This window comes from Lagopus leucura, unplaced genomic scaffold, assembly GCF_019238085.1.
Source record: "Lagopus leucura isolate 7727_CA_CO unplaced genomic scaffold, USGS_WTPT01 Super-Scaffold_100159, whole genome shotgun sequence".
NCBI classification, from domain to species: Eukaryota; Metazoa; Chordata; class Aves; order Galliformes; family Phasianidae; genus Lagopus; species Lagopus leucura.
This window is the reverse complement of record NW_024962335.1, coordinates 10,341,956-10,366,398: the sequence shown is the minus strand read 5'-3', so window position 1 is coordinate 10,366,398 and position 24,443 is coordinate 10,341,956. Positions and strand designations below refer to the sequence as shown.

At 45.0% G+C, this 24,443-nt stretch overlaps 1 protein-coding gene across 1 annotated transcript; it reads right to left on the bottom strand.

Moving 5' to 3' along the window:
* Positions 1-9,385: 9,385 nt before the first annotated feature.
* Positions 9,386-23,743, bottom strand: EMP1 (epithelial membrane protein 1). Its single transcript, XM_042889951.1, has 5 exons — positions 23,587-23,743; positions 12,934-13,051; positions 12,072-12,174; positions 11,830-11,970; positions 9,386-11,092 (listed from the first exon to the last, which is right to left on the bottom strand). Exons 2-5 carry the CDS (start codon positions 13,009-13,011, stop codon positions 10,914-10,916), a joined length of 501 nt encoding a protein of 166 aa, XP_042745885.1. The 5' UTR covers positions 13,012-13,051; positions 23,587-23,743; the 3' UTR covers positions 9,386-10,913.
* Between the last annotated feature and the right edge of the window lie 700 nt (positions 23,744-24,443).

Sequence of the window (24,443 nt, the reverse complement as noted above, 5' to 3'; positions counted from 1 at the left end):
TTTATTGTCAGATCCTGCTTAAGTAGATTGAAATGCAGTGAACTCCATGGGAGGGAATTTCTCCTTCTGAGTATACTGCACACACTGAAAAACAGTCTTTTGATGTTAAGTAGACTTAATTTGAGGAGCAGCATTGAGTAACCAGGAATGTCACAATTAAGTATAGTGTGAACCTAAATTAATCGCCTTGGCATCCAAAACCACTCACCGTATCAGCACATGGCATTTCAATGCAGGACCATGCCTCACTGAGCAGGCACAGAGGGAACAGCTTTTGGGAGAGATCAGAGCTCTGAAGCGATAAGAACTATAAAATGCAAGCCTTTGACTTGTTCACTACAAGTATTGGAAAGCCTGAAAACAATGGGATGGATGTACCCAGGCTGGGCACAGAAGGATTTTCATGTTAAGGCTCCTAAATGTCAGGACAGTTCAGAGTCAGTGCCTGTCTCTCCTCCAGCTTTCTGTGTGATACTGTGGAGAATCAGCTGAAGCAGCCTGTGCACAAACCTCTGCACCTATTTATTGAGACTAGGTTTGCACATGCTATTTATTCTCCTACCAAATGGAAGAATATCTTATGTGGCCACACACTAGGACATCTTAAAATCTGTCTCCATTGCCTGAGGTGTAGACTTGTGAGCAGACTCCAATATCCTGTGCCATGCTTTGTGGGCAGATGATGTGCATCATGAACACATACATCTTCCAATTGTGACTTGGACATGTAAAATTCTGGCCTGGGATTCAGGGCTCCAACAATCTCTGTGGACAGCACCTGACTTTCAAACAATCCAAACTCCAATTTTATTTCTTGAAATTTTTTCATGAAATTTAGTCTGCGTGTCTCTGATAAAAGCCTTTCCTTGGAATAGGTAGGGAATTGATCAAGAGCAGAGTTGGCAAGTCAAATTTGGCAACAACTTTGCCTACAAGGCAACAGGTAAAGAAGACTGTCTCAGGCATGGGGACTTGGGAAGGTGGTCTGGCAGGGAATGCTGACTTGTGAGCGTTTTAAGGCATCCTGTTCAATCCATTCTCTGCATCAATGTTGCAGACCATAGTTTTCCCAAGGACTTAGTATTTTAAAACATGCTATATATATTTGATCCATCTTCCCTCTAAAAGATCATCGTGAAGATTTGCCAATGATTTACTGTGCCCATACTGGAGGGAGGGAAAGCAGATCATTAAGTCTTGAATACAGCCTGCCATCTGGATGGGCTCAATGCACAAGAAGGCGTAAAGTTGGGATGCAAATGTGCAGCACTTGGTTCTCAGCCAAGACAGAGCCTGTGCTCAATTGTTTAAAAGAAAATCTACACAGACATGAATTATTGCAGGAGAGAAAAAGAATTCATGGGAGCCTTTGGGATTCACTTTGCAGAATGCACCACTACAGCTCAAACCCATGGGAGATGTGCTTTGAGTGCATAGAGCTTTCTGTATGTGGGCTACTGGAGTCTTGAAGCTGGCATCTAGGATTAGTTGTTCCTTTTGACACTTATCTTTGTGTGCTTGTGTTTCCCATCCAGAGGGTTCACACTGGCGAGAAGTTTCCCAGTGTTTCCCAGGTGAGGCATCCTGACCTGATGTGACTGCTGTCTTAAGGAATGTGTGCAGTCTTCCTTCTGCCTTTGTGTGTGGGCAAGAGGATGAATAATGCCAGCCATGCTGAGAACATTACAGTGGTTTGTAGCAACCCCTTCCTTTTCTGTCTGCCTTTGCCATGGACTCTTTGTGTTGCCGAGCAAACCACATAGACCCAACTGTTCTGCACTGGCCACAAGCTGTTTCTTTTTGTGTGTTGGAGCAGCAAGCCACTGTGGTACCCAAAATTAAGGGTCAGCATCACAGATTTTTGGCTGCAATCAGCCTATGACTCAATTCTCTGTCTCTAAAAATGGCTGTGAAATGGTTTGGTTTTGTAGGGGTGACTTGCAGAAAAAAAGTCCTTTTGAGTTTGGGAACTGCTCAGCGGTAATAATGAGGCAAATCAGAAATCCCAGGAGGGAACAGGATTCTGTATGCTATGCAGCACATTGCTAGCATGCAGATAAGTATGGACAACAGAGTGGAAGGAAGAGAGCCTCATCCATAGTGGTCTTTTGTATGATGAATGAGGCAGCAGATCCGGTGGAAAGGAGAAGGGTATAGGATAATGCAATTAAAATTGTACCTCTATTATTATTTCTGTTTCAAAAGTTTGGTCCTACTTCACAAACCATGTGGTATCAAAATCAAGAACGGATGGAAATAAATGGCTTATTTTTAGAGTCTCTTGTAGGGTTGAAACATACATTTGATATCCAAAGGTATTTCTAGTCCATATTTGAAGCTGATATCATGCTATTCTGTTGCTAGTGGAAACTGTTGATGTGTTTGGTACACTTCAATTACGCATCACTCTGCTCTGCAGTTTGGGAACTGGAAGACATGCAGGTGGCTTCATTTTAATATCTATTTAAAGTGTAAATGGCTGTCTGCAGTGTCCTTTGAAAAGGCAAAGATTGTGAAAACTTCAATACTCCTGGAATTAAGAGTGCACATGTGGTAGAAAAGAATGGTAAATGCGATGCAAGACAGGTGCTAATGGCTTTGATGATTAAAGCTGAAGCCTTTGTCCTTTGAGTACCTGTGGGAGATCTGAAAGGTGGTAGCACCAGGAAGCAGGATAGTCCTGAAGAAAGCTGTGTGGTGCTTTGCCTGATTGAGGAAAGGTACAGCAAGTGTCAGCCAGCTCACCTCTGCCAGGGTTAGGGATCACAATAGGACAGGGGTGCTCCTGGTTGAATGATGATAAGCGGTATCCATGCTGTGCCAATTAATCTGATGATCTTGAGGGTGGTCGTGCAGATAGTAGCCCTATTCTGCATACTGGGAACAGTCAGGCATAAGGTTTTGGAAGACTCAGAAGACAGGAGCAAAGCTTCTCTGATGTTGGAAATCTGTCTTTCCAGACCTGGTGAAGGAGACTTAGAAGCCGTGTTCTCAAACTTCATAAAACAGGGTATGTGAAACCATAAGAGTTGAGATGAACCCATGCATATAAAGGATGCTGTTATAAACAGAGCAATTACAAATAATGAAACTGTCAAACTGCATGTTCTTCTCGTCCATTGCACTTTCTCAAACAAAGAGCATTTTGATGAAAGAAGAGCTCCGATTTTGTTGGAATCCATTAAGATCAGTGACCAAGATAAGGTGACCAAGGAACATGAATCTATTCTTTAACACCACCCAGCCTGAAGCATGCATGGCTATGTTGTCAGAGCTGACCACCTGAACTGCATCTACAACTAATTCTGCTATGGCACAAAAGCTATACTAACATTAGGAGGTGTGTTTAACCAGCTAAAATGGTCAGAAATTTAAGATGGGCTATCTTTCCTGACAGTGACTTCTCTGAACAAGTGGTGCTTTTATCTATAGCGTATGTGTTGGTCTAAGTGGCATTGATTTTCTCCTGGGCAATAAAGTTTTCTTGCATGACTTCCAGCTATTTTTTTTTTTTTTTTTTGCAAGTTGTGCTTCCTGCTCCACAACAGGGAGAGGGTAGAAGTCATTCTTGGGAAGAATGAAAAGAAAAAGTCATGGTAGAAAGCATCTGTTTTTCATTAAGCTTTTCCTTAGAAGCAAATATTGCACAAATCTGTTTTTTTTTCCCCTCTAAGTGGAAAAATAAAAAGGGACAGAGAGAACCATAATGGGAGAAGTTCAGCTTAGAATGTGTCAAAGCTATATTCGTATGAATGTTCACGGGCCAGAGTGCAGTAACTGCTCCTTTGGCACTACAATCAGACCGGTCTTGCTCTCTGTGTTTTACTGTTTCTGCTCCAAAGAACAATGGATCTGGATGTGGCTATGCTTGATTTTCCATGACCAGTATCTGCTTGATATGAATCTTGACCCAAATGCCCTTGTTTGCTAGTCACTCTGTGAAAGCAGTATGGAAAGGTTCACCTTGGAGGCCTGTCTCAGCACTAGTTGCACAGTTGAAGCAGGCAGCTGCCCAGGACTGCAGCTGGGGAGGTGGTGAGGGGTGAAAAGACCACCAGCCTTACCTTTGCTGGCGCATAGTAAGCGTGGCCTGCACATCTGATTCTGACAGCTAGGCTGGATCAGGTCTCTGCAGTTTTACCACCCACAGATCCCTGAATCCCCTGCTACACCTACAGCTTTTCCCTTTCTTGTCCCAAGCCCTGCTCAGCAGGCCCCCTCTAATTTCCCATACCTGCAGAAGCAGCCTGGGAGATGACAGTTAAGAGAGCTTAAGCTTGAAATGGCTGCTGGGAAAAGGAGGTTTCTGAGTCCACCTGAGAAGTTAGGCTGAGGGGGCAGAAGGAGACACTTGTCCAAATCTTCATAAAGACTCCCAGAACTCCACAAAGCCAGGGCTCTTTTCTGGACTTCTCTCACTCCTGCCAGAGCTTTGGTGACAGAATCAAGCAAGATATTTATATTTTGCAGAATCCTTTAAGTGGAAAAAACATATTTTTTTAATTCTCCCATGGTTAGCTTCTCCTATTCTCAGCTTCATCTGTCCCCTGGTTTTGGAGCTCCAACACACACAATGACTCCCCCAAGAAAAGATAGGAGTCAAGTCTTACTACAGGCATGCAATTATACAGTAGGGACTCCTAGATTTACTGCAAATACAAGCTTTACCTAATTGTAGCAAGTTCATTGCCAATTGGTCTGTAGTCTTTCTCTTCCAGATCATTACAGCATCCCCTCCATGTTCTGTTTCCAGCCAGTTTGCATCAGCTCAAAGCAATTTTTCTGCCTCAGTTTAACAACAGTACCGAGCAGAGGGAATGGCATTAACTGCAGGACTGGGCAGGAAACTCATTTATCATCTTGAGCCCAAAACTGCTCTCAGTGGCCAGGGAATTGAGCTGTGGTCATCTGTGTGGCCATGAAGGCTAGAGAGGGTACGCTCGTTACCCCACCTTTGTAAAGCAGGGTTTCTTCTTCCATTTCCATTTTCCCAGTGGGTTTCTCATTGGTGATAAATGCTCCCATCGTGCTACTTCTTACGCGGTACAAGCTGTCCCGACATGCCTTCTTCTATGATACTTGCCACAGGCCAGCAGGGGCCTGGTTCAGGGCTGCCAAGTGAGCCTGGGGCATGCTCCCATTTCTGAATTATATCACGGCAAAGCAGCACCAGCCATGGCTGGGGATACGCGTATTTCAAATCATCCGGTATAGTCAGCAGAGGGATCACTGGGCTTGCACTGACCTCTAGTGACAACGCAGGGGACTGGGGGCTTTGGTTAACGTGAGGCTGAAAGAGCATATGTAGGTCCTTGTCACTGAGATAGTTAAAACTGTTTGTCCCAGTTTTCATCAGGTCTGCACACGAGCACTGCCTTGGAGCAGAGATCCTACTGCCAAATCCTACTGTCTGTGTCAGCTGCTCTGTATACTTAGACAATAGCAATGATATTCATGCGTCCCAAATTCCAATCACCTGCCCACTGAACTGCTCTTCTTCCCTCAAGCCATTAGGACTGTGATGGTCTTCATGTTTCCTGCAGTGTTTGCTCTTCCTGTCTATTTCTTTTTCATTCATATGTCTGATCTCCCATTTCTTTGTCCTGTTCATGACAGCATCTGATGACTGATTGCCAGGCCATCTTCTTGGCTTGGTAGTGCTCTGGCTTCTGGGATGGGCCTCCTGTTCACCACCTCTATCTCACCTTCTTCACTCTCTGGCTTTCTTACAGATCCTACAAACTGTCTCTAGTTAAAGGACGTGAAGTAGAGGGCTTCTGGTTTCTTTACTACAAAGTAGTTTGCTGTTCTGTATGGTTGGTCATCCTCTATGCAATGTACCAGAATGCTCTTCTGCTTCAAAATGCTGTTTAGAAACATAAAATCCCTTAGGTCTATCTTCTATCTCCTTGAGTCTGTAAATAAAATTGGTGAGAGCTTTGGACCTGGTTCTGGGAGCTGCTAACCATCTGAAGGACTTGCAGGCTGCCATCACCTCCCAGGGTGCTCTGCATAGGACCAGTCATGGCTATGATGTGACAAGCTTGTGGGATTTTTTGGAGGTCCTTCATGTCTCTGCATGCTGGCCCCTGCCTGTCAGCTCTCAGAGATCATGCCTGCCGCACTGCCTTTTCATTACTTGCTAAGGGGGTGCAAAGGGGGAAGGCTGCCAGCTTCAGCCTTCTGCACTAGGTTGAGCAGAAAGGCAATCAAGTTTCCTAAGCAGTGTAACAGATGACAAGGTGTATATTTATCCCAGATACCCACATACTTCCAGTGAATTGTGCAACATGAGATTTGTCATCATGCATCAGATCACTGGTGTATCTAATCCAGAACCAAGGCTCTGACAAGATCTGGGAGCTGAGCTGCCTGCAGTGATGCACCTCACCAACTGTGTAATGCAGGAACACAGGGTTTGGGATTCAAATTCCTCCACAGTTCCTCTGGCAATCAACTGGTACCTGGCTGCTATTATCTGAGAAGGCAGAGCTGCAAATGTAAATAATCCTAAGATTAGGCAGCCAACACAACTAAAACAACTACAGTATACATTTCTGGGCTGCCTCCTGGGCTGGTTATGTTTTGAATGGAATAATATTTCATGTTGATTTATTCTAACTTTTTTCTGTTAAATGATTATTGGGCTAACTGCACCCTGGATGTCAGCAGTAGAGAATTACTGCATTGCTGGAAGTGACCCGTAATCTTTTACCACCACTCCCAGCATCAACTTTTGTGCCTCCCATTGTGTTCCCATTCCCTGCAGGCTTGTTTTTTGTGTTATTGTTGGTTTTAGTTTTTGTTATGTTGCCTTTGCTACAAGGGAGTCAAGCCATCCTCCTGTTTTGGCTGTGCTGTCAGGCAGCTGCATTCTGTAATGGTGCTGTTGCATCTGTGTTTCCAGCGCTGTCAGCACTCCTTGATCAGCCCAAACGTCAGTTATTTTGCTTGGCTAGTTTTGGCTTCTGCCTGTCACAGAGCAGGAATCTCCCTCAAATTCTCTCCTACAGCTCTCACAGCATACCTCTGAACACATACAAATCATTTCAAACCTGCTAATGTGAACACTTACTGGACAGTTTCTTCCCAGCCTCCATGGCCTGATGCTCTGGTCAGAATGAGAGTGTCTTTTGTTCTTGCCCCCTGGCTGTCACTTATTTTCAGCAGTTCTCTGCTCTGCTTACATTGTGGTGAGAATGGAAATGGCTTTCACCCATTCCTCCTGAGTGTGTCTAATAAAATGTTTGATGCTGGCAATGCCTTATTAAACCAAGCTTCTCCTGTTTGGGGAACTTCAGTTTACCCTCATTCCTGAAGGGGTTTCAGGAAAGTTGGGTCTAGCAGAGCCTTCCTCAGTGTACGGATTCTGCTAACTCCTGGTGTGTTTTTAATCAGACAGTTATTTGATCTGATTGAGTTAGTGTCATCAAATGCCATGAATTAATGCTTATAGAAAATCTCTTCCTCTTTGTATTGTGTTGCTTTGTGACATGCAGAAGAAAGACCAAGGAGGGAGAATCCTTCATTTGCTTTGCTGTGAAGCTTCAGGCATTTTGTTTCTCTGCCTCTCTTGTATCTTAGACCTCTCTTCCCAGTGCAAGGGCTCCTTTGTGATTTGTCCCTGACTCCATTTTGGTCCAGGCCCTCATGAGGCTTGGTTCCTGAAATCTCTACAATGGCTATTCCTGGACTACCATGACTTTGCGTCTTACATTCTGTGTGGTGCTGGGTCAGTGTATCCCCAGGTTGTGTTGAAGATGCCTTCTGAGCCAACACCAATCATAGGACACAACTGGTACTGCTGTTTACTCCCATCCATTTCAACTTCTTTCTCTTTAACATTTGATTTATTTTTGTGGGGCTTCTGCTTTTCTGTTTGGTGTGTTCTGTCCCACCAATGGCAAATGTCATTCCCTGACCTGCCATGTCCTATTGTAACAGGACTCAGAAGCTGGTAATGAGACCTACTAGATATGAAGCAAAGGCTCATTTGTGATGATTGTATTTCAGGGACTGGATCAGTAAGGTTTGCTAGATGACAGACAACCCAGTGATTTTTACTGAATGTAGATCAGAGCCCTGATCCTTTAAAAGCCCCTGTGAACCAAAACAAGCTGCCCAAAGTGTCAAGTAGCTTTCATATCCTTGCCAAGCTGCCAGTGACAATGGTGGTGAGGCAGAAGTAGACTATTGTATAAAATATTGAGACAGTTGTCTACTGTCTGTCTTGGGCATCCCAGTAAAGTTGGGATTGCCTTGTCATCCTGTAAGATGTCATATTATCAGGTGTGCCATGCTAGAAACAGCAGGATACGGATACCAGCTCCTTGACTAGCATGCCCCTGCTCACACTCCAACTGCTAGTGTTGGTGTGTAGACAGAAGACCCTCATTCTCTAGTAGCTATCTGGTCTTTGGTTATCCTTCGTTTCTTGGAGTGCCAGTAGGATGAGGAACAGCAAGATTCCTGGGACGTCCTAAGCCAAAACAAATGTCCACTCATAGCACACCATGAGCTTTCCCACATCCTTCTGTGTATGAGGTCCTTCTTCAGTGGAACTGCACCTGCTACAGATTCCTGTCATGGTTTTGCCCTTGGTTAGCATGTCTCTTAGGTTACCCTATGGTGGGTTAATCGATTAAAAAAGTTCCTAACAAGCAGATTCCTGCTAGGTCTCACCTCAGTGCTCCCATGATTGTACTCCAAGTTTGGTGAGACTTGCCTGTGTCCTGGGGTTTGGACTTTTTGCACAAGCTTTGGAGTTGCTACTGTGTTTGGTCAGACAAATCTAAGGAGAACAGAGCTCTACAAAGTCAAATGTCCCAGACAAACACCTTGGTGATTTTGTTTTACTTGTGCTGTGGATTGGTCTGTGACAAAATAAATATTGCAGCACTGTAGGCAGTAGCATTCACAGACATGAGATTCTGACAGATCATAGTGAATGCCTCATTCTTGAAGGCACTCACGTTCAGGCCGGACCAGGCTCTGAGCAGCCTGATCTAGTGTAGATGTCTCTGTTCATTGCAGGGGAGTTGGACTAGGTGACCTTTAAGGCTCTCTTCCCACTCAAATAATTCTATGATTCTATGATCAAGAAAGTACATTTTCAGCTCTTTTGGATGTGAAGTAAAGACTGGCTCTGGGGGCTGAGTGTTACCACTGCCCATGTTATCTGTTTGAGCTTGCAGAAAGCCTGAAAAGAGCCTCAAAATTTGTTCTTTTTCTTCCCTACCAAAATGGGAAATCTTGAAGGCTGACAGGTAAGGCATGGTAGTCCTGTATTGTTCTAAAGGAGTGAGTTTTGATTCAGAGAATACAGCAAATACTTCTGTTAACAAATATCTGAAATGCTAATGAAGAAAAAATACAAGCAAAATTCTTTATAATAAAGGGAATCAGATTTTATTTTTATACCCTTAAAGTTAAAAATATGCATTTCAAAATATTTACAATGACTATATATGAAATAACCTTTGTTAATGAAACACCAACGTACAGTACTAGAGTAAATCCACCAAATTGATAAAGTATACATGAGAAGAAAATGTAACAGAAAGAGAGAGGGAGAGAGAGAGACAATTGTATCTGAGCACAAACTGCACCTGTACGTTTTTTGAACTCTCTGCCTTTCAGTTATGGATGGAGCCACATTTAACCTCTTGTCCCTTATGAATTCCACTTGTGACTGAGGTTCTTCAAAGTGACAGAAATGCACTGGTTGCAGCACTAACAATGCCTGACTATCCTCTGCCAGCCTTTCACATGGGGACCTTGAATCAAAGAGCGTTCTCCAAATCTCTCAGCAACCATAGGAGGTAGGTCTAGGAGGATGGAAAAGCACCAGATTAAGTGACTGGCCTAAGGTTGTGCAGCACGGAGCAGAACTCACAAGTCCTGTCTCATCTCTCCAAGTCTCTTATAAGGGAATACATTTCCTCTACTAACGTGTAGCATCTGCAATCGAGATGAGCTGTGTCACAAGGTGGGGCTCCCAATTCATACCATGTCCTGAGTGTTCATGTGAAAAAAAAAAAAAAAGCCTACATTTGTTGCAGTGCTGTTGCTATGTACTAGAGCTGAACAGAAGATTTTAGTGCAGACACACACCCAAAGGATTCCCTCCCTGCACGTGCATCATTGAGCAACTGCGCTCTCTATTTTTAGGAACCCCTGTGTATGTCTCCCGCCCTCTCTCTTTCTCTCTCTCTCTCTCTCCATCCTCCATGCTTGTATATTTGTATACTTGCCCTTCATACCAGTATTTGATTCAACCATGGGAATGTCAAATAGGAAACAGAACAGCAAAAAATAAAAATTAAAAAAAAAAAAAAAAATAGCTGCCTTGTTCCCGTAGTATTTTTAATACTAATTTAATCTGATTTCTATTGGGTTGTTTCTCAATGTAATGTCTTTCATATATGTGCATACATATATATATATATGTATATATATATATAAATGTAACAAAAGTCCCATCCCATTTGTTTCAATAGACAAAAAAGGGAGTTGTAAGCCTGAATGCCCAACCCACCAGGCACGCTGAAAGGCAAGTGGGAAGGGCTCTAGACAGGGAAAAAGATGTAGCCCTCATTTTTTCGGTGCTCTTCAGTCATCACTGCTGGGCTTGAATGCTTGTGAAGTTATGATAGAAAAGGAGAACAGCGGTCTGGGTCACTTGCAGATTTCTGGTGTAGCAGTCCCAGGAATGAGAGATCAGCCAGTTCTGTTCCTCCTGCTCTTTGGTGAATGAGTTTCTGAAGATTCTAGTTTTGTTGTTTTGCTATGGTGGTGGCAGTAGTGGTGATGGTGACTGTTCCTGTTCTTTCTATTTATCCAAAAGTTCTCTCGGCAGAGCAATTGTTCCCCATTCCCAGCAGCTAACCCTCTCCCCAGGACTCTCATCGACCTTATTTTTTCCTAAGAACAAGGTAGAGGATGCCAGTGACAAAACTGAAGCAAAAGCAGATCCAGGCCAATATGAAGCTGTAGCCATGGTGAGCATTTGTCACCTCTTCTGCCTGGCTCACAGACTGAATTTTTGTGAACCGAGCTGTGTAAATGGAGACTCCAATCAGAATGCAGATCCCTGTAGGAAAGAAGGGAAAAGAAAGAATTGGAAAATGTATAAAAACCAGCATTGCTGTAGGACATTTGAGGTAATATTCTGGATTGAGATTGTAATGCATGTCTTATGTCATCTGAGAGAGGGGCTGCAATCCATTGGGCTTATTTCAAAAGAATTCCTCTTGTGGACTTGGTGACATAAGACACTTGGGTCTTGTTTAGTGGATGCCACGGGGGAATAAACTTTTGTGAGGAGGAAATAAGTAATCAGGTAATAAGATCTGCAGACAGTTTGGTGCTATGTACTGAATCCCCTGAGCAGTAGCTATCTAACTTTATTTCCCTGCCCTCTGTAATACTTGAATGCTTTTTGTTCTTTTATGAAGAGAATTTGCAGAACTCACTGGGATTGTCCAATGAAAATCTGGAAATATTTTCATTATTTAAATTAAATTAAAAATATATGGAGATCACTTTCCAGTTCCTCTATGAATCATAGAATCTTAGAATGACTTGGAAGGGACCTTGAAGGTCGTCCTGTTCCAGTCACCCTGCTGTGGCCAAGGTTACCACCCACCAGATCAGGCTGCCCAGAGTGCTCAATGCTTTTTTTATTTTTTTTAATCAAAAAGTGGGCCACTGAAAGCTTTTAGCTGGCTGATAACTTCCCTGGTGGCCATGAGTGGCAGACATGTGGCCTGTTGTGCTTGCAGAGGCACCGGGAAGCATGAAGAGCCATTGCCCAGCATGTGTACTTACAGCAAACCAGTGTGATGGCTCCAGTGATGTAGAAACGTTTGCCTTTCTCCAGGGTGAACAGCTGGACAATGAATGTAACAAGAGCGATGACGGAGAAAATGATTGAGAGGATCATGAAGGCTTGCGCTGCTTTGAGGGAAGCTGCCAACAGAGCAGATTTGAGAAGGTCAGGGCTCAGCCTTGACACTGCATGACAAAGCATGGCAAGACATCACCACAACAAAAGTGGAGGTATTACTTACCAGCATTGCCCTCACTGGGTGTCAGCGACTCACAGGTGTTGTTGCACCACATCCAGAGTCCCCAGGAGGCATTTCCAGTGGAATTCCTACCCACCATCCAAACCTGAAACACAATGACACAACTGTGTTATGAGAGAGAGAGCCCTGTGCCTCCGACTGGGACCCTTTGCCCTGTTGTGAGATCAGAATCATAGAATCATTAAGATTGGAAAAGACCACGGGGATCATGGAGTCCAGTCATCAGCCCATCCCCACCGTGTCCCTCAGTGCCACATCCACATGGTTCTTGAACATCTCCAGGGACGGTGACTGCACCACCTTAACCACAATTAAACTGTAAAGGGGAGCAGCCACAGCTCAAGTGCCACAAGATTGAGAGCTGAATGAGTATGCCAGTGACAGCCGGGTTGTGTGGGAGCTGACACAGGCTTTGAATGTCAAGGGGCATTTAGTCCAGACAGAACACAAGAAAAATCTGTTCCCATGCTACAACAGAAATCGCAGAGGTTATCTGTCCTCTGCCTCGCCTAGCATGAGACGGCAGAAGAGCTGTAACCTCCCGTGGCGATGTGTGCAACCGGGCCCTGGCTCGGGCCGCGGAGCCGCCAGGGGTCACCATCGCCCCGGGCACGGCCTCGCCCAGCTCCGCGGCTGCGGGGTCTGGAGCGGAGTGCCCGGCGCCTCCCCTGTGCCTTTGGCGGCGCTGACAAGGCCACTTGCTCCCGCTGTCGACGTGTGTTTGGGCCGCAGGCTTTCAGTCTCCAGACCCAAGCACCTGTCCCCCTTCCAGCCCTGTCGTTGGCTACTAATGCAGCAGGTGACAACCAAGCTCCGTGGCTCATCCAGGGTAGCCCCTACTTACGTTGGCAATGGTGGAGACGAAGAGCATGACGACGGTGGCAATGTGAACCACAAAGATACCAGCCAGTAGTACCAACATCTTGGATCCTTCCTAAGTGGTGACACCAGTGCAGAGAAATCTGAAGAAGAACAAGAGCAAAAGGAGAAGATGAAGGGAAGGCCAGAATCAAGGAATAGAATCACAGAATCTCTCCAGTTGGAAGAGACCCTTCAAAGTCATCTAGTCCAACTCCCCAACAATGAACAGGGACATAAGCTTTATTTACACGTGACAAAAAAGGCTGATTTTACTTTCACTCTGTAAGCACGTAAGCATAAAAAGCAAACAAACAAAAAACCATAGTTAAAAACTTTTTCAGAATCTGCATGGTAGTTCCTCCAGCAGTTAAACAAAGCCTGGAGGTAAAGGAACCAGACTAGGAAGAGATGTAGAGCAGGGGTGGATAGCTTTGGAGCGCTGTAAAAATAGCCTGTGTATATACATAGGTTGCTTAAATTGGAGTGTGGTTCTGTAAAGTAAAAATAACATACTACAGGCTTGCACTCCAGGAAGTAGAGCTTTTGCCCACGGAGGTCAGGAAAGATTTTCTCTTCCTGTTGTCCCTTTCCCTTTTGCTGTACAGCCTCCTCCAGTCAGTCTGGGACGTGGGACAGGTAGTGCAGAATGGAGGAGGGGCATTCCTTGGGTACATCACGTGCTGAGCAGCAGTTGAAAATGGTCTGGGGAACTGCTCATACTCAATGGCCTGATCCCTTATGTAGTGGAGAATAACCAGAATAGAAACACCACTGATGTGTTCTGGGGTAGAGGAAGATGCTTAGGTTTGCACAGAAGACTGTTTATTTCCCTTTAAAAACTTGAGGCATGCAGATCACATTATTACTGCAGTAACTCGCTTGTAATGCAGATTTCTTGTTTTTCCTCTGTACCCTGCATCTTTTACTTTTTCTAAGATTCATTACCATTGATGAACATGCCACTGCAAAGACAAGGTTTTTGGGAGGGGTATCTACTTTAGATAGCACTCATGACACTATTTATTACGGCTATTGCCTTCTCCCCTGAAAATGTGAAATACAGTGAACAAATCTCAGCTGAGGGAGCAAGTGCAGGTAATTCATGCAAAGTGAGTGAGAATATTTCCTGTCCTCCCAGAAATGTATCAGTAATCAAGTAGCACAACCACAGAAATCAGACAGGAAAATTTGCTGGGCCCACCCTATGAACACTGTAAGACTGCTTCCTAGAAAGTTTCACGGGGCGAAATTGCTCTATTTCTTGGTAATGATGATACTAAAATACCACTGAAGAGCAGTGTCAAGCATTTGATTAATGTTGGCTGTCAAGTTATTTGGGTGCAGGTGACTCAGGTAATAAAGTTTGATGCTGTCACCATTTGTACAGGGTGTACAGGGTGTGGTAACTGTCATGGAACAATACAACTATTTGTCATGATGTCTTTCAATCAAACTATGACAAAAAGCTTTTTAAAGTCTCCTATTTTTATTATTTACTCACTGACTCCACCTTTTCCAATCCTGTGGTTTTTTTTGTTTGTTTGTTTGTTTGTTTGGTTTGGGGGGGGGGGGGGGTTTGCTTTCATTGTGACTGTAAGTGGGAGTGTATTCCTGTAAAATACTGCAGCTGCTCCTTGCACTGCTTTGGATATAGTTTTCCCAAACCACAGTGGGTGGGCAGATTTCTTATCCACCAGTGGCACTTTATCCAAAGCCAGTGTTAGCCTTGAGTTCAAGAACTCAAGGGAATTGCCTTTGTTACGCATTCCTCCTATTCAAACAAGATCATTCCTTACAAGGACAAACAAGGTCCAGTGACTGGTCCTATATCTCCTCAGGAAAATCTTCACCAACAGTGAAGTTTCTCTCACTTGGGAGAACTTAGGGAGTTTAGCCCTGGCTTGGTGAATGCTAGCCTGGCTTATTTGCCTGCTTTGGGGTGTCCTAGCAATATTCCCCGTGCTCTAGAACTTGATTTATCTGGATGGCCTGGATACTGATGATGACTTCTTTCATTGCAGTGCCTCCCTTGATGATCTGGGAGGAAGTACAGCCATAGGAGATCCTCTCTGACTCTAATGATGGACATTTGTGTATGTTCAGCATTGCTAGAAGCCAATTTTTCACTACTATATGCAAGCTACCTCATAAATACATTTGACCTGAGCGTTAAACCCCTTCTTTTCATTGACTGCAAAAGAAATGTGCGTTTCAAAGTGCTGGATGGGAACTGATCTAGATAGCTCCACTTGAGCTGAGAAACCATTGCTCTTGCCATTATGAAGTTATATATCTATCTACAGCAGGAACCTTGAATAGAGCACTTGAATCAAATGCTCTCATCCCTTTGACTGCTCGTCATCCTTGCTTCTCAGCACCTTGGTTCTTACATAGGGTGTAATGAATGCTGTTCTCACCATGATGTACTGATATATATACACCAAATCGTGGCAGATCTTCCTGCTGTGCCTTTATGGAACAGTGGCTAAACTTTCTTTCCTAGATAGGTGTACTTTTCCAAGTTTCTTTAGAAATGAATTCAGCAATTTTTTTTGCTGATTACTTTTGAGGAGCTTCAAAAAAAAAAACTGTGCTTGAAAGACTGGAGACCTACTTTCATGATACTCTAAAGGACTAGAATAATGCTTTGGAATGCATTTTCTGTATGATGAAAGTGATAGAAAATATGACTTCACAGTGTAAAGAAAAATTCACACACAGAACTGTGGCCAATATGCTAAGAGAAAACCAAATCCTTTGTTCCCTTTGTTGGTTTGTTGTTTTTTTTTCTGCCCAGTTCTCACACTGCTTGAGAGAACTGTTTGCTGAGATGATTTCAATGTACCTCCTTCCTGAGATCATCAGCACCTTTCCCTGAATACACACGCTATCAAATACAACCACCCTGGGGTTATATGTTCACAGCTTAGTTTTGAATCTTTGTGAGTTAAAGCACAAGCCTCCCTCTCTATTCACTTTCCCCTTCTTTCATCCTTCTCTTCCTTTTAAATAAAGCACCAGAGAACAATCTCAAAGGACCAGTGGTTGAATGGCATTGAAATAAAGTCATCTCTGCCTCTGACTGTCCGGCATGGACTTTTCCTCCCATTAGACAGAGAAGTTGGCAGAGCACTGAGGACTGACAGGATACTCTTTCCATTTGTTAAGTGTGAGACATCTCTCTCCACTTCAGGGTGTGGTCACATTGCTGGAGCAATAAAACACAATTGCATGCAAATGCCTTTTCTAACATTCCCCTTCCTAAACTGCAGCTGGATTTGGAGTTCCTTAGGCTCTTCTTTGATTATGAGTCACTCTTATCCTTCCTAGAGCTGCCAGTTTTTTCCACTGACTCACCCCAAGGCTCTCAAAACCACAGTTATTTAACCCTGCAAGTGTTCAGGACACTGTTAGTTCCAGCACTGCCTCTCAAGAACCGATCAATCAAACAAATCATGAATCCCACAGTGAGCCTTCTGATGCACCTTCTCAAGGTAAGATCCCAACTAATCCAAGAAAAATAGAGCTGAGGCATGAGAGTAAAATGACTACTGAGGTGTAACGTTGTTTGGAAAGAAGCATGCACCTGCTGAACAGCATGGGAGAGTTAAGAGAGATGATCTTGCGCTGATGACAGCAAACTGTGCTGATGGATGAGGAGAAATAACCAGTTCCACCAACAGTAACTGTGAATAACAATCACTGCATCAGCTTTCAACAAACATAAAACAAACAAACAATAGAAACCCACAACTCTAGGGATAATTATTACAGACTTTATCTACATACGACAGTACTGGCGCACACATACAGGAGGAAAACACATAGATCTGCTGCATCCAAATCAAGTTTAAGCACTCAAGCACTCCTTGAAAAGCTAAGCATTTTCTCATGCAGGCAAAATATAATCACCCCTAAAGTCCCTCTGTCTAATTATGTGTTTTGGATCCTTTTATCTGGAGATCAGTCCAGAAAAGAGTCCTTGCCCTCAGTTTACTGTTTAGCATAGCATCAGAGTGGAATGCCAAGTGCCACTTGGAGATATAACAAAGGCCCATAGTGTAGTTCCTCAAATAAGGAGAGTGAGTTACACAAGAGGAAGAGCCAGATTAGGTACTGATTCTGGAGAAGTGTACACTACAGAGAAAAGAAGTAGAGGAGAAGGTGGACACAATATTTCCACAGGAATGGTTGGGTTGTTTGATTGAAAAATCTGAGCACTCTCAGATAAGTCTGAGGTATTTCAGATCTGAATATTTCCTGAGGAATGGAATACATCTGACTCACACTCCCATTCTCCTCTCTGAGAGGTTCCTTCTTGGGATGGTACCTCTCTCTCCCAGGATGAGTTGACGAAGTACTGTGAGAGCTGCGGGCTAAAGAAAGAGCATACACTGTCCAGAGAGCATATGATATCTAAACTGCACCTCCTGTAAGCACTGTGGTGGTGAACTCTGACTTGCCTAAAAATCTGATTTTCTGCTGAAATCCCTTGAGTTTGAGATATTCCATTTTTCAACATTCTGGGGGAAAGACTGTGTGCTTCTGGCAAGAATACCAGCAAAAATGCCCATAGATTGAATGCAAATGAGATGCATGCAATTTGGCTGCCATCACAGACTGTAAGAAACATAGAAGTAAGTCAGATCACCCAAGTACATTATCTCTAAAGATGGCAATAGTATATGTTTTCCTACATTTAGAGAAAGCACATGAACCTAGCCGCTGTCTGTGATGGCACTGAGTCACTGTAGGTGCAGAAATACTGGTGGTTGGAGTGAGGGCCGAGGCCACTTGGAAAGGAAAGGCAAAACGGAAGGAGATCGGATGGCAAAAACAAAGTGTATGATACTATTTGAAACAGTTACAAACTCAAACTACCACTTCTGTCACTGGTACATTTCTCAGGGCAAAGCCAACCTACAAATAGCAATGCTGCCCTAATGCAGTAGGGGAAATCTCAGGGTAGAATAAAACCTCCTACAGAATTTGTGGATCTGTCTTTGACTGCACTGAGGCCCTGGCTGCCTCTTATGCCCTGGATGCTATGATCACATGCTTTGTCATCACGTGCAATACTAGCATGAATTCTCATCATGCCCAAGGCTACTTAGCTGACTGCAGATGTGACATTCTCTGTGATATTCTGGTGGCACCGTGACTTTGGACCCATTATACTGATACTAGAAAGCTCATGGCAATTATAAGAAAGCACCTGAAGTGATCTTTTTTGCTTTCAACCTTTGCTCCACTTCTCACTTCAGATACAATTGAATCTGCAGTCCTTGCTGACTCCAGGCTTTTACAAACCACTGTATAAAGGCATGGCTGTTAAGAACCTGGTTTTGACAGACCAGCCTGACTCAATTTACAAGTTAGATGCTTTTTATGGAGATGTAGATGAGTAGGCTGGTGCCTCTGGAAAGAGATTTCGCATGTGTGGGAAAAAGGTTGGGCAGGAGGTGTGCGTGGGTGCACAGAGAACTTTGGAGCCTCTGGTTTGTGGCAACGAGAAGATTTTGTGTATGCATGGGTGGTGCCTGTCTGTGGTGACCACATGAGGTACAATGAGAAGTAGCTGAATGTCAACCAGAAGGAAAGCATAGAGCAGCCTGAGGGGTCACAGCTGAAAATAAACTTAAGTAAATGAAATATTTTGTCTGGTTCTTGGGATGCATTTTCTGGTGGTATGGTCTTCAAGGGATCAGGGGCAATTCTTTTCCCAAGGGAGTGGCAAAGCACGTGAATCACTTCTTGTGGGACCAAACCACTTTCTTGAGAATTCACCCTTGGTAACAAACCTCTGCTTGCTGACAGATGCAGGGGGGAGTCAGGAAAGATGACACACTGGAGTTTTACAGCTCTCATGCTCGTGATTCATCTGAGAGTGGGGAAATGTCAGAGTTCCTAGGGCAGAGAAATCGGCATTTTCTCCCAAAGAAACCACCCTGGAGTGCTCAGCCATGTGACAAAATCAACAGAAACTCCAAAGCTCACTTGGTAGTAGGAAGGGGAAGAGACAGCTGCCTGGGGCCTGGCAGGCAGCCAGCGGCTGCTGTGGGTGGAAAACATGTCACTTCGTACGCTAGACACACCATGGACTGGGACTGATGGACAGAGAGTAAAGGAGGATGGGAAGGGGAGAGCAAAGCTGACAGCAGCACAGAGGGGTTTCTCCACACTCCATGAAGTGCTCTGGGGAGCACACTCACCCACGATGTGTTTGATGGTCCTTGGGTGGGTTAATCAGATATCAGGAAAGGCTGGGAGTTGCTGGGACTTGCAGGAGTTCAGAGAAGATGCCAAGATAGATGAGAAACACTTGTGGGAAGACTGTCTGGGAGATGATGCAGTACGTGTAGGGGTGTGTGTCTGCTGCATGGCTCCCTGTATGAATGGGATGTGTGTGACTGTGGTTTCTATAGAGGCAGGTCTGAGCTGTGTGTGTCTGCGTGCATCCTTATGCACAGATTCCGCATGACTGCACATATTTATCTGTGTGAATTTGACAGTGCCCACGTGGGAGAAACCATCTGACAGCTCTGACAGGAAAGTTCAGGTTACAGTGTGGTGTAAGCAAAAGTGCACATACCATTTCTGCTGGGATTGGCCGCTTATCTTTCTTGTGATAGTCTGTAGATAGAGGTGGAACTGACACTGACTGTGTTTTGTCTTCATCTTTGAATTAAAACTGCAAATCTCTGATTTACATTGATATTATAAAGATTTCCCCCTTTTTGTTTCAAGAGTGAGTAAAGAGATAGTTCTTCACCAGATAGCATTCACCTTCTTAAGACTGAAAAATCTCTGAATATGTCAATACAGTCTTTGAGACACCAAGGTTGGTGTGACATAGACATCTCCAGAGTCTGAGCTTTTGGGTCAGTCTGATTCCAAGGTGCCCAGGTTCCTACAAACCAGCTTGGAAAACACTATGAAGGATTAACTTGTAAAATTGTTCTATGGGTCTTTCTTTCAACCCACAATGCGGAATAGGGTGCAGAGAGAGGATGAGTAAAGTATTGGCTCCTGTGCACAAGGCAAAAGCAAGGGGGTGCTGTGCAGCCTGGTGTTGGTCTGTGCTCTTTGTGGAGTAGGGTGAAGGTGGTCATGAAGTTAAACCTCCTGTCTGTCTTGGAAAGGGCTACTTCCAATTGCAATTATTATGGGCTGGCAGAGCCACTTAAGACAGAGATCTTTCGAGTTTATGTTACGTATGGAAATAGATTCCACCAGAGAACTCCAGTTGCTGGGGCACACTACATTGGCTGGGCTGCTCTTGCTGGAGCTAACTATCATGTAGCTGACTCTATGTTCCTGGAGCTGTTCTTCAGCAGACCCTGACCAGCCAGCTCCCAGCTCTGAGCATTTGCAGCTCACCCCTCTTGCTCCCATGTCTCTCACTATCTCTTCCAGAAGCTTGTTGTAGCCCATAAGGGAGATGTCTCTCAGGAATGAGAAGAATGTGGATCCTGGACCCAGTCCTGGCTGGCAGTTGCTTTCACAACTCCCCACCTTAAGCAGACTGCCCTGTAAGGGCAAAAGGGCAACAAAGGCCTTCACCCTGGATTTCCTCAAATTCAAATGTGTCTGCCACATTGCAAGAGCTAAGCCTTAGGCATTAGTCACTGCTCACCTGCCCTCAGCCATGCCAGTGCTCAGTCATTCATTGTGCTTCTCTGCATAGCCTAGGACCTGTCCCTAGGAGCTCACCATGGGTGTCTCCCCATACCTATGGTACAAGTTGATTCTTACGGGGCAAAGGGTTAAATCTTTGCTAAGAGCTTGGTGAACTGGTCACTCTTCTGGAGAAGGTGGATTCAAAAGCAGAGTTGCCTTAACTTGTCCCTCCCTACCATGTCAGGTTATGGACTATGTTTGATCTTACTCAGAGAGAAGCTTCCATGTAATCTGTTTGCCCTCTGCAAACAGTTCAGAGCAAGGAGGATGCATAGAGCTGTAAATTTGGCCAGGGTTTCCTTTGTTCATTGGCCAGCTGTTTAAATTCAGGAGGTTCTTTCTAAAACACTTCCAAAAGGAGGTTAAAAAAACCCTGCTCCAGATTGCGGTCCTCAGATGCACTTCTTTGCTGTCCTGCCTGGAGTGTAATAGCAGGAAGAGGTGTAAGAGTGTAGGCACTCTATCATTCCCTCTGGGTAATTTATATGGGGAACTGCTGCTCGACTCTATGCTATGGGATGACTGAATGTGGATGGTGCTGGCAAGGTTTAAGCTTGTGCTTAGGCACATTCATTTAGGGCTGCACTGTAGCTATCAGCTATCAGTCCAGCAAGGCCATGGAAAAGAGGTTTCCTGTGAATGCAGCTTTGCCTCAGCAGAAGAGACTCATGGTATGTTGAGCATCCATCTTTAGTGGGGGAGATAGGAGACCCAGTTCCTCACTCTCCCTTTTGGAGATGTAAAAAGCACTTCTGTTGCCCTTACTTCTTCTTACCTCGAAGGAATGGTGCAGAAATCGTATCTTTTAGTCCTTTTTCATTACTTTCTTTGCATGTGAACAAGAGGACAGCAAAAAAAGAAAGAAAGAAAAAAAACAAAGCAACAGGGAGTGCCACGCCCTGCCGGCTGCTCTGTTTTGTACTGTGTGATGGTGCTGTCACATCAAAAAATAGGAGCAGAGGAGTGACCAATCCAGTAGTGATATTTCGTGCTCTCCAACAAGCATGGGCTGAATGCCATGTGCCAGCTTTTCAGCTGGGAGCTGACTAACGGGGAGATGGATTCATGCTCACAGCAAACCCCTGCTCCGTCACATTAAGCAAGGCCTGAGGTGTACCTTTCACCAAAACATGCTGGCTTCTATCAGCACATCTTCCAGAGCTGTTTCAAAACACAACCTCCCTTCCACCTCAGGGCACCACGCAGCAACTCCTGCACGCACTTGCATTGCACACACAAGGCAAAACTCAAAGACCACCGGCTAGGCCAGCAGGGCCGGTTTGCCAAGCCTCTGTCCCCAGCAGAGCTATAGGCAGCACTAGCTGTGGGATCTCAAATCCCATGCCTGTTAGTGTGACCTTGGGTGTGGCTCAGCTCCACCTCACTCAGAGTTCTCCTTGAGATGGCACATGCCCTGCAGGGATGCCCAGCTGCTGCATGAGGGGAGCTTGGACTGCATGCCAAGTGTCAGCCATAGCCAGGAGAGCTGACTGCAGGGCCTGCCACGAGGAACTGCCTCTAACCAAAGAGCTGTTAGCAAGACTGAGGTGCTTCCATTCGGATGCAGTTCCTTGAGACTACCCTCAGTCTTCATGTAGTCCCTAAGTTTGACAGTGGTGTGAGACTTGTTAGGAGGGGGATTTTGGCTGGCTCAGACCTCTGTTATCATAGATAGATAGATAGCAAGCTCTGTGCTTTTACACTCTTCATACCATGTTCCCTCCTCTGTGTTTGCTCAGGAGAAAAGGCTCACAGTATGTGAGTGGACTCTATCCAGCAATGTCAAGTGGCCAGTGCCTGGACAAGGCTGCTCTCAGAGGTGCCTTGAGGAATTCAAAGCCTTTAGGCAAAAGTTGCTCAGGAAACACTGCCTCAGTCAGCTCCCCGGCCTCTGAAACACAGCTATTTCTCTAGCAGGAGGCATCCGGGACAAAGAGGACATCAACAAATAATAAAATCCACCCTGCTGTCAGCCTAACTTCACAGCCATTCCTATAGTGACTGCCCACAGCACCAACCCCAGTTCCAGTGATTTGCAGCTGGATTGGGCTAAGCACTGCTTCAGTCTCTTTCTGTCCTATGAAACTGCAGAGGCAGGCAGGGTTCCTGCTATTGGAACTGAAGCCTGGTGCCAGCAAAGTGGCTGTGCTGAGCTCCCTTTCTCAGACCTCAAAAAATAGTTTAGGCATTTGACCGCAGGACACACGGCAGACAGATGAAGTGAGAGAAGTGGTGAAGGAGGGGAGGGAGAGAGGGGGAAGTTGTGTGGAGAAAGGCAGGTGAGCAGGGAAAACTGCCAGCCTGCAATCCTACACTTCCCCTCAGCGCTCCATGCTCCTGTGCTGCCCAGGAAGGCACAGTATGCATTCATTCCTACTCACCACATGGCTTTGGCTAAGCAGGGGCTTGGCTACAGGATCTCTACAGGGTCTCCCATAGCAAAAAGAGAACTTCCATTTCACCCCAAACTTCCCGTTCTCCACTTGGAAAAATGACTGCTGTTCTAAACTAGAGCTTGGCAAACTACTGACAGAGAGGACAGAGAATAGAGTCATGCAGAAAAATGTCAGCGAGAGTCAGAAGTGTTGAACGTGCAGTCCTAATTTCAAGCAGGGTTTTCTCATAAACTGTGCCAGTGCTGCTCCAAAAGAGTGCAGCAATTCCATGCCACATCTAGACCAGGTCGGGCTTCCCATGATGATTCCCTGCTGCACATGCCCTAAAGGTGAGAATTACATTGCCAGAGCCAGCATTCTACCCAACGCCTTTCTTTGCCCCGTTACACAGCTGCATTTCAACGCAAATGCTGAAAGGTTAAGGTGTGTCCCGTGCTGAATTTGTTCACCAAGTTGAAGTGGCAGAATGAAAGGTAAAAGCAGGCTGGAGCTGCAAGGAAAAGGAATCGGGCTCCAGTGAGCAAGAGAAGTTGGTAAAGCTGTTGGAGAGAAACTCTTACCGTGCGGTGCTGGCACCTGTGGAAGCAGGAGCGTGGGGGACTGCGGCGCTGCTGTGCCGGAGTGCGGAGCTGTAGTGAAGGGGAGTGACCTGGTGGTGGTTTAAGTTTCCTCCGGTGGTATGGGAGGGTGGTGTCACTTAGCTCTGTTTTAAAGAAGTTACTATGAATCAGTCTGCCTTTAAAGAAAGGGAGGAAAAAAAAAAAAAAAAAAAAGTTAGTAAGCTACGCCCTGCTTTGTTGGCAAGGTGTCAAGAGTCTCTGGGAGGAAACCAGCGATTCAAAGAAATGTTTGTAGGGTTGTGTCTGACTCAGAGCACAGTACAGAGACCGCAGCCTGGAAAAAAAGACTGACGCTGATCCAGCTGAGTAATAGAGGCCCACAACAGCATCTGTTTATAAAACTGAACTTCTGGTTGTCATAAAAAAATATTGTGTAGTTACAAATGTGGCAACGTGACTACAACAATACAATTCACTCAAAGAAGCAAACAGCCGGTTGGCATGGGACACGGGGAGGCTGGTGAGTCACCACATCCCTCACTCCAGTGCTGCACGAGGGGACGTTGCCACGGTCAGCCATGTGAGGGAATGCAAATCTGACCTGTGGGATGGACATGGACAAGATTTTTGGAAATACAACAAAATGCAGCGCTAGCCTGGTGGTGACTCTGGAGCAAGATGACCAGATGGTGGTGGTTTGCTTCCACAGGGAGAGCATGGGCAGGAAAGATGGAAAAGGGGGTTTGTGATTCACAGTTTTCTGAGGTCAGCATTTCTCATCAACTTAAAGACCTTTAAAAATAGATTCTTTACAACTGCGTGGAATTGACTGGTATAGCTCTCATGGGTGGCAAGAG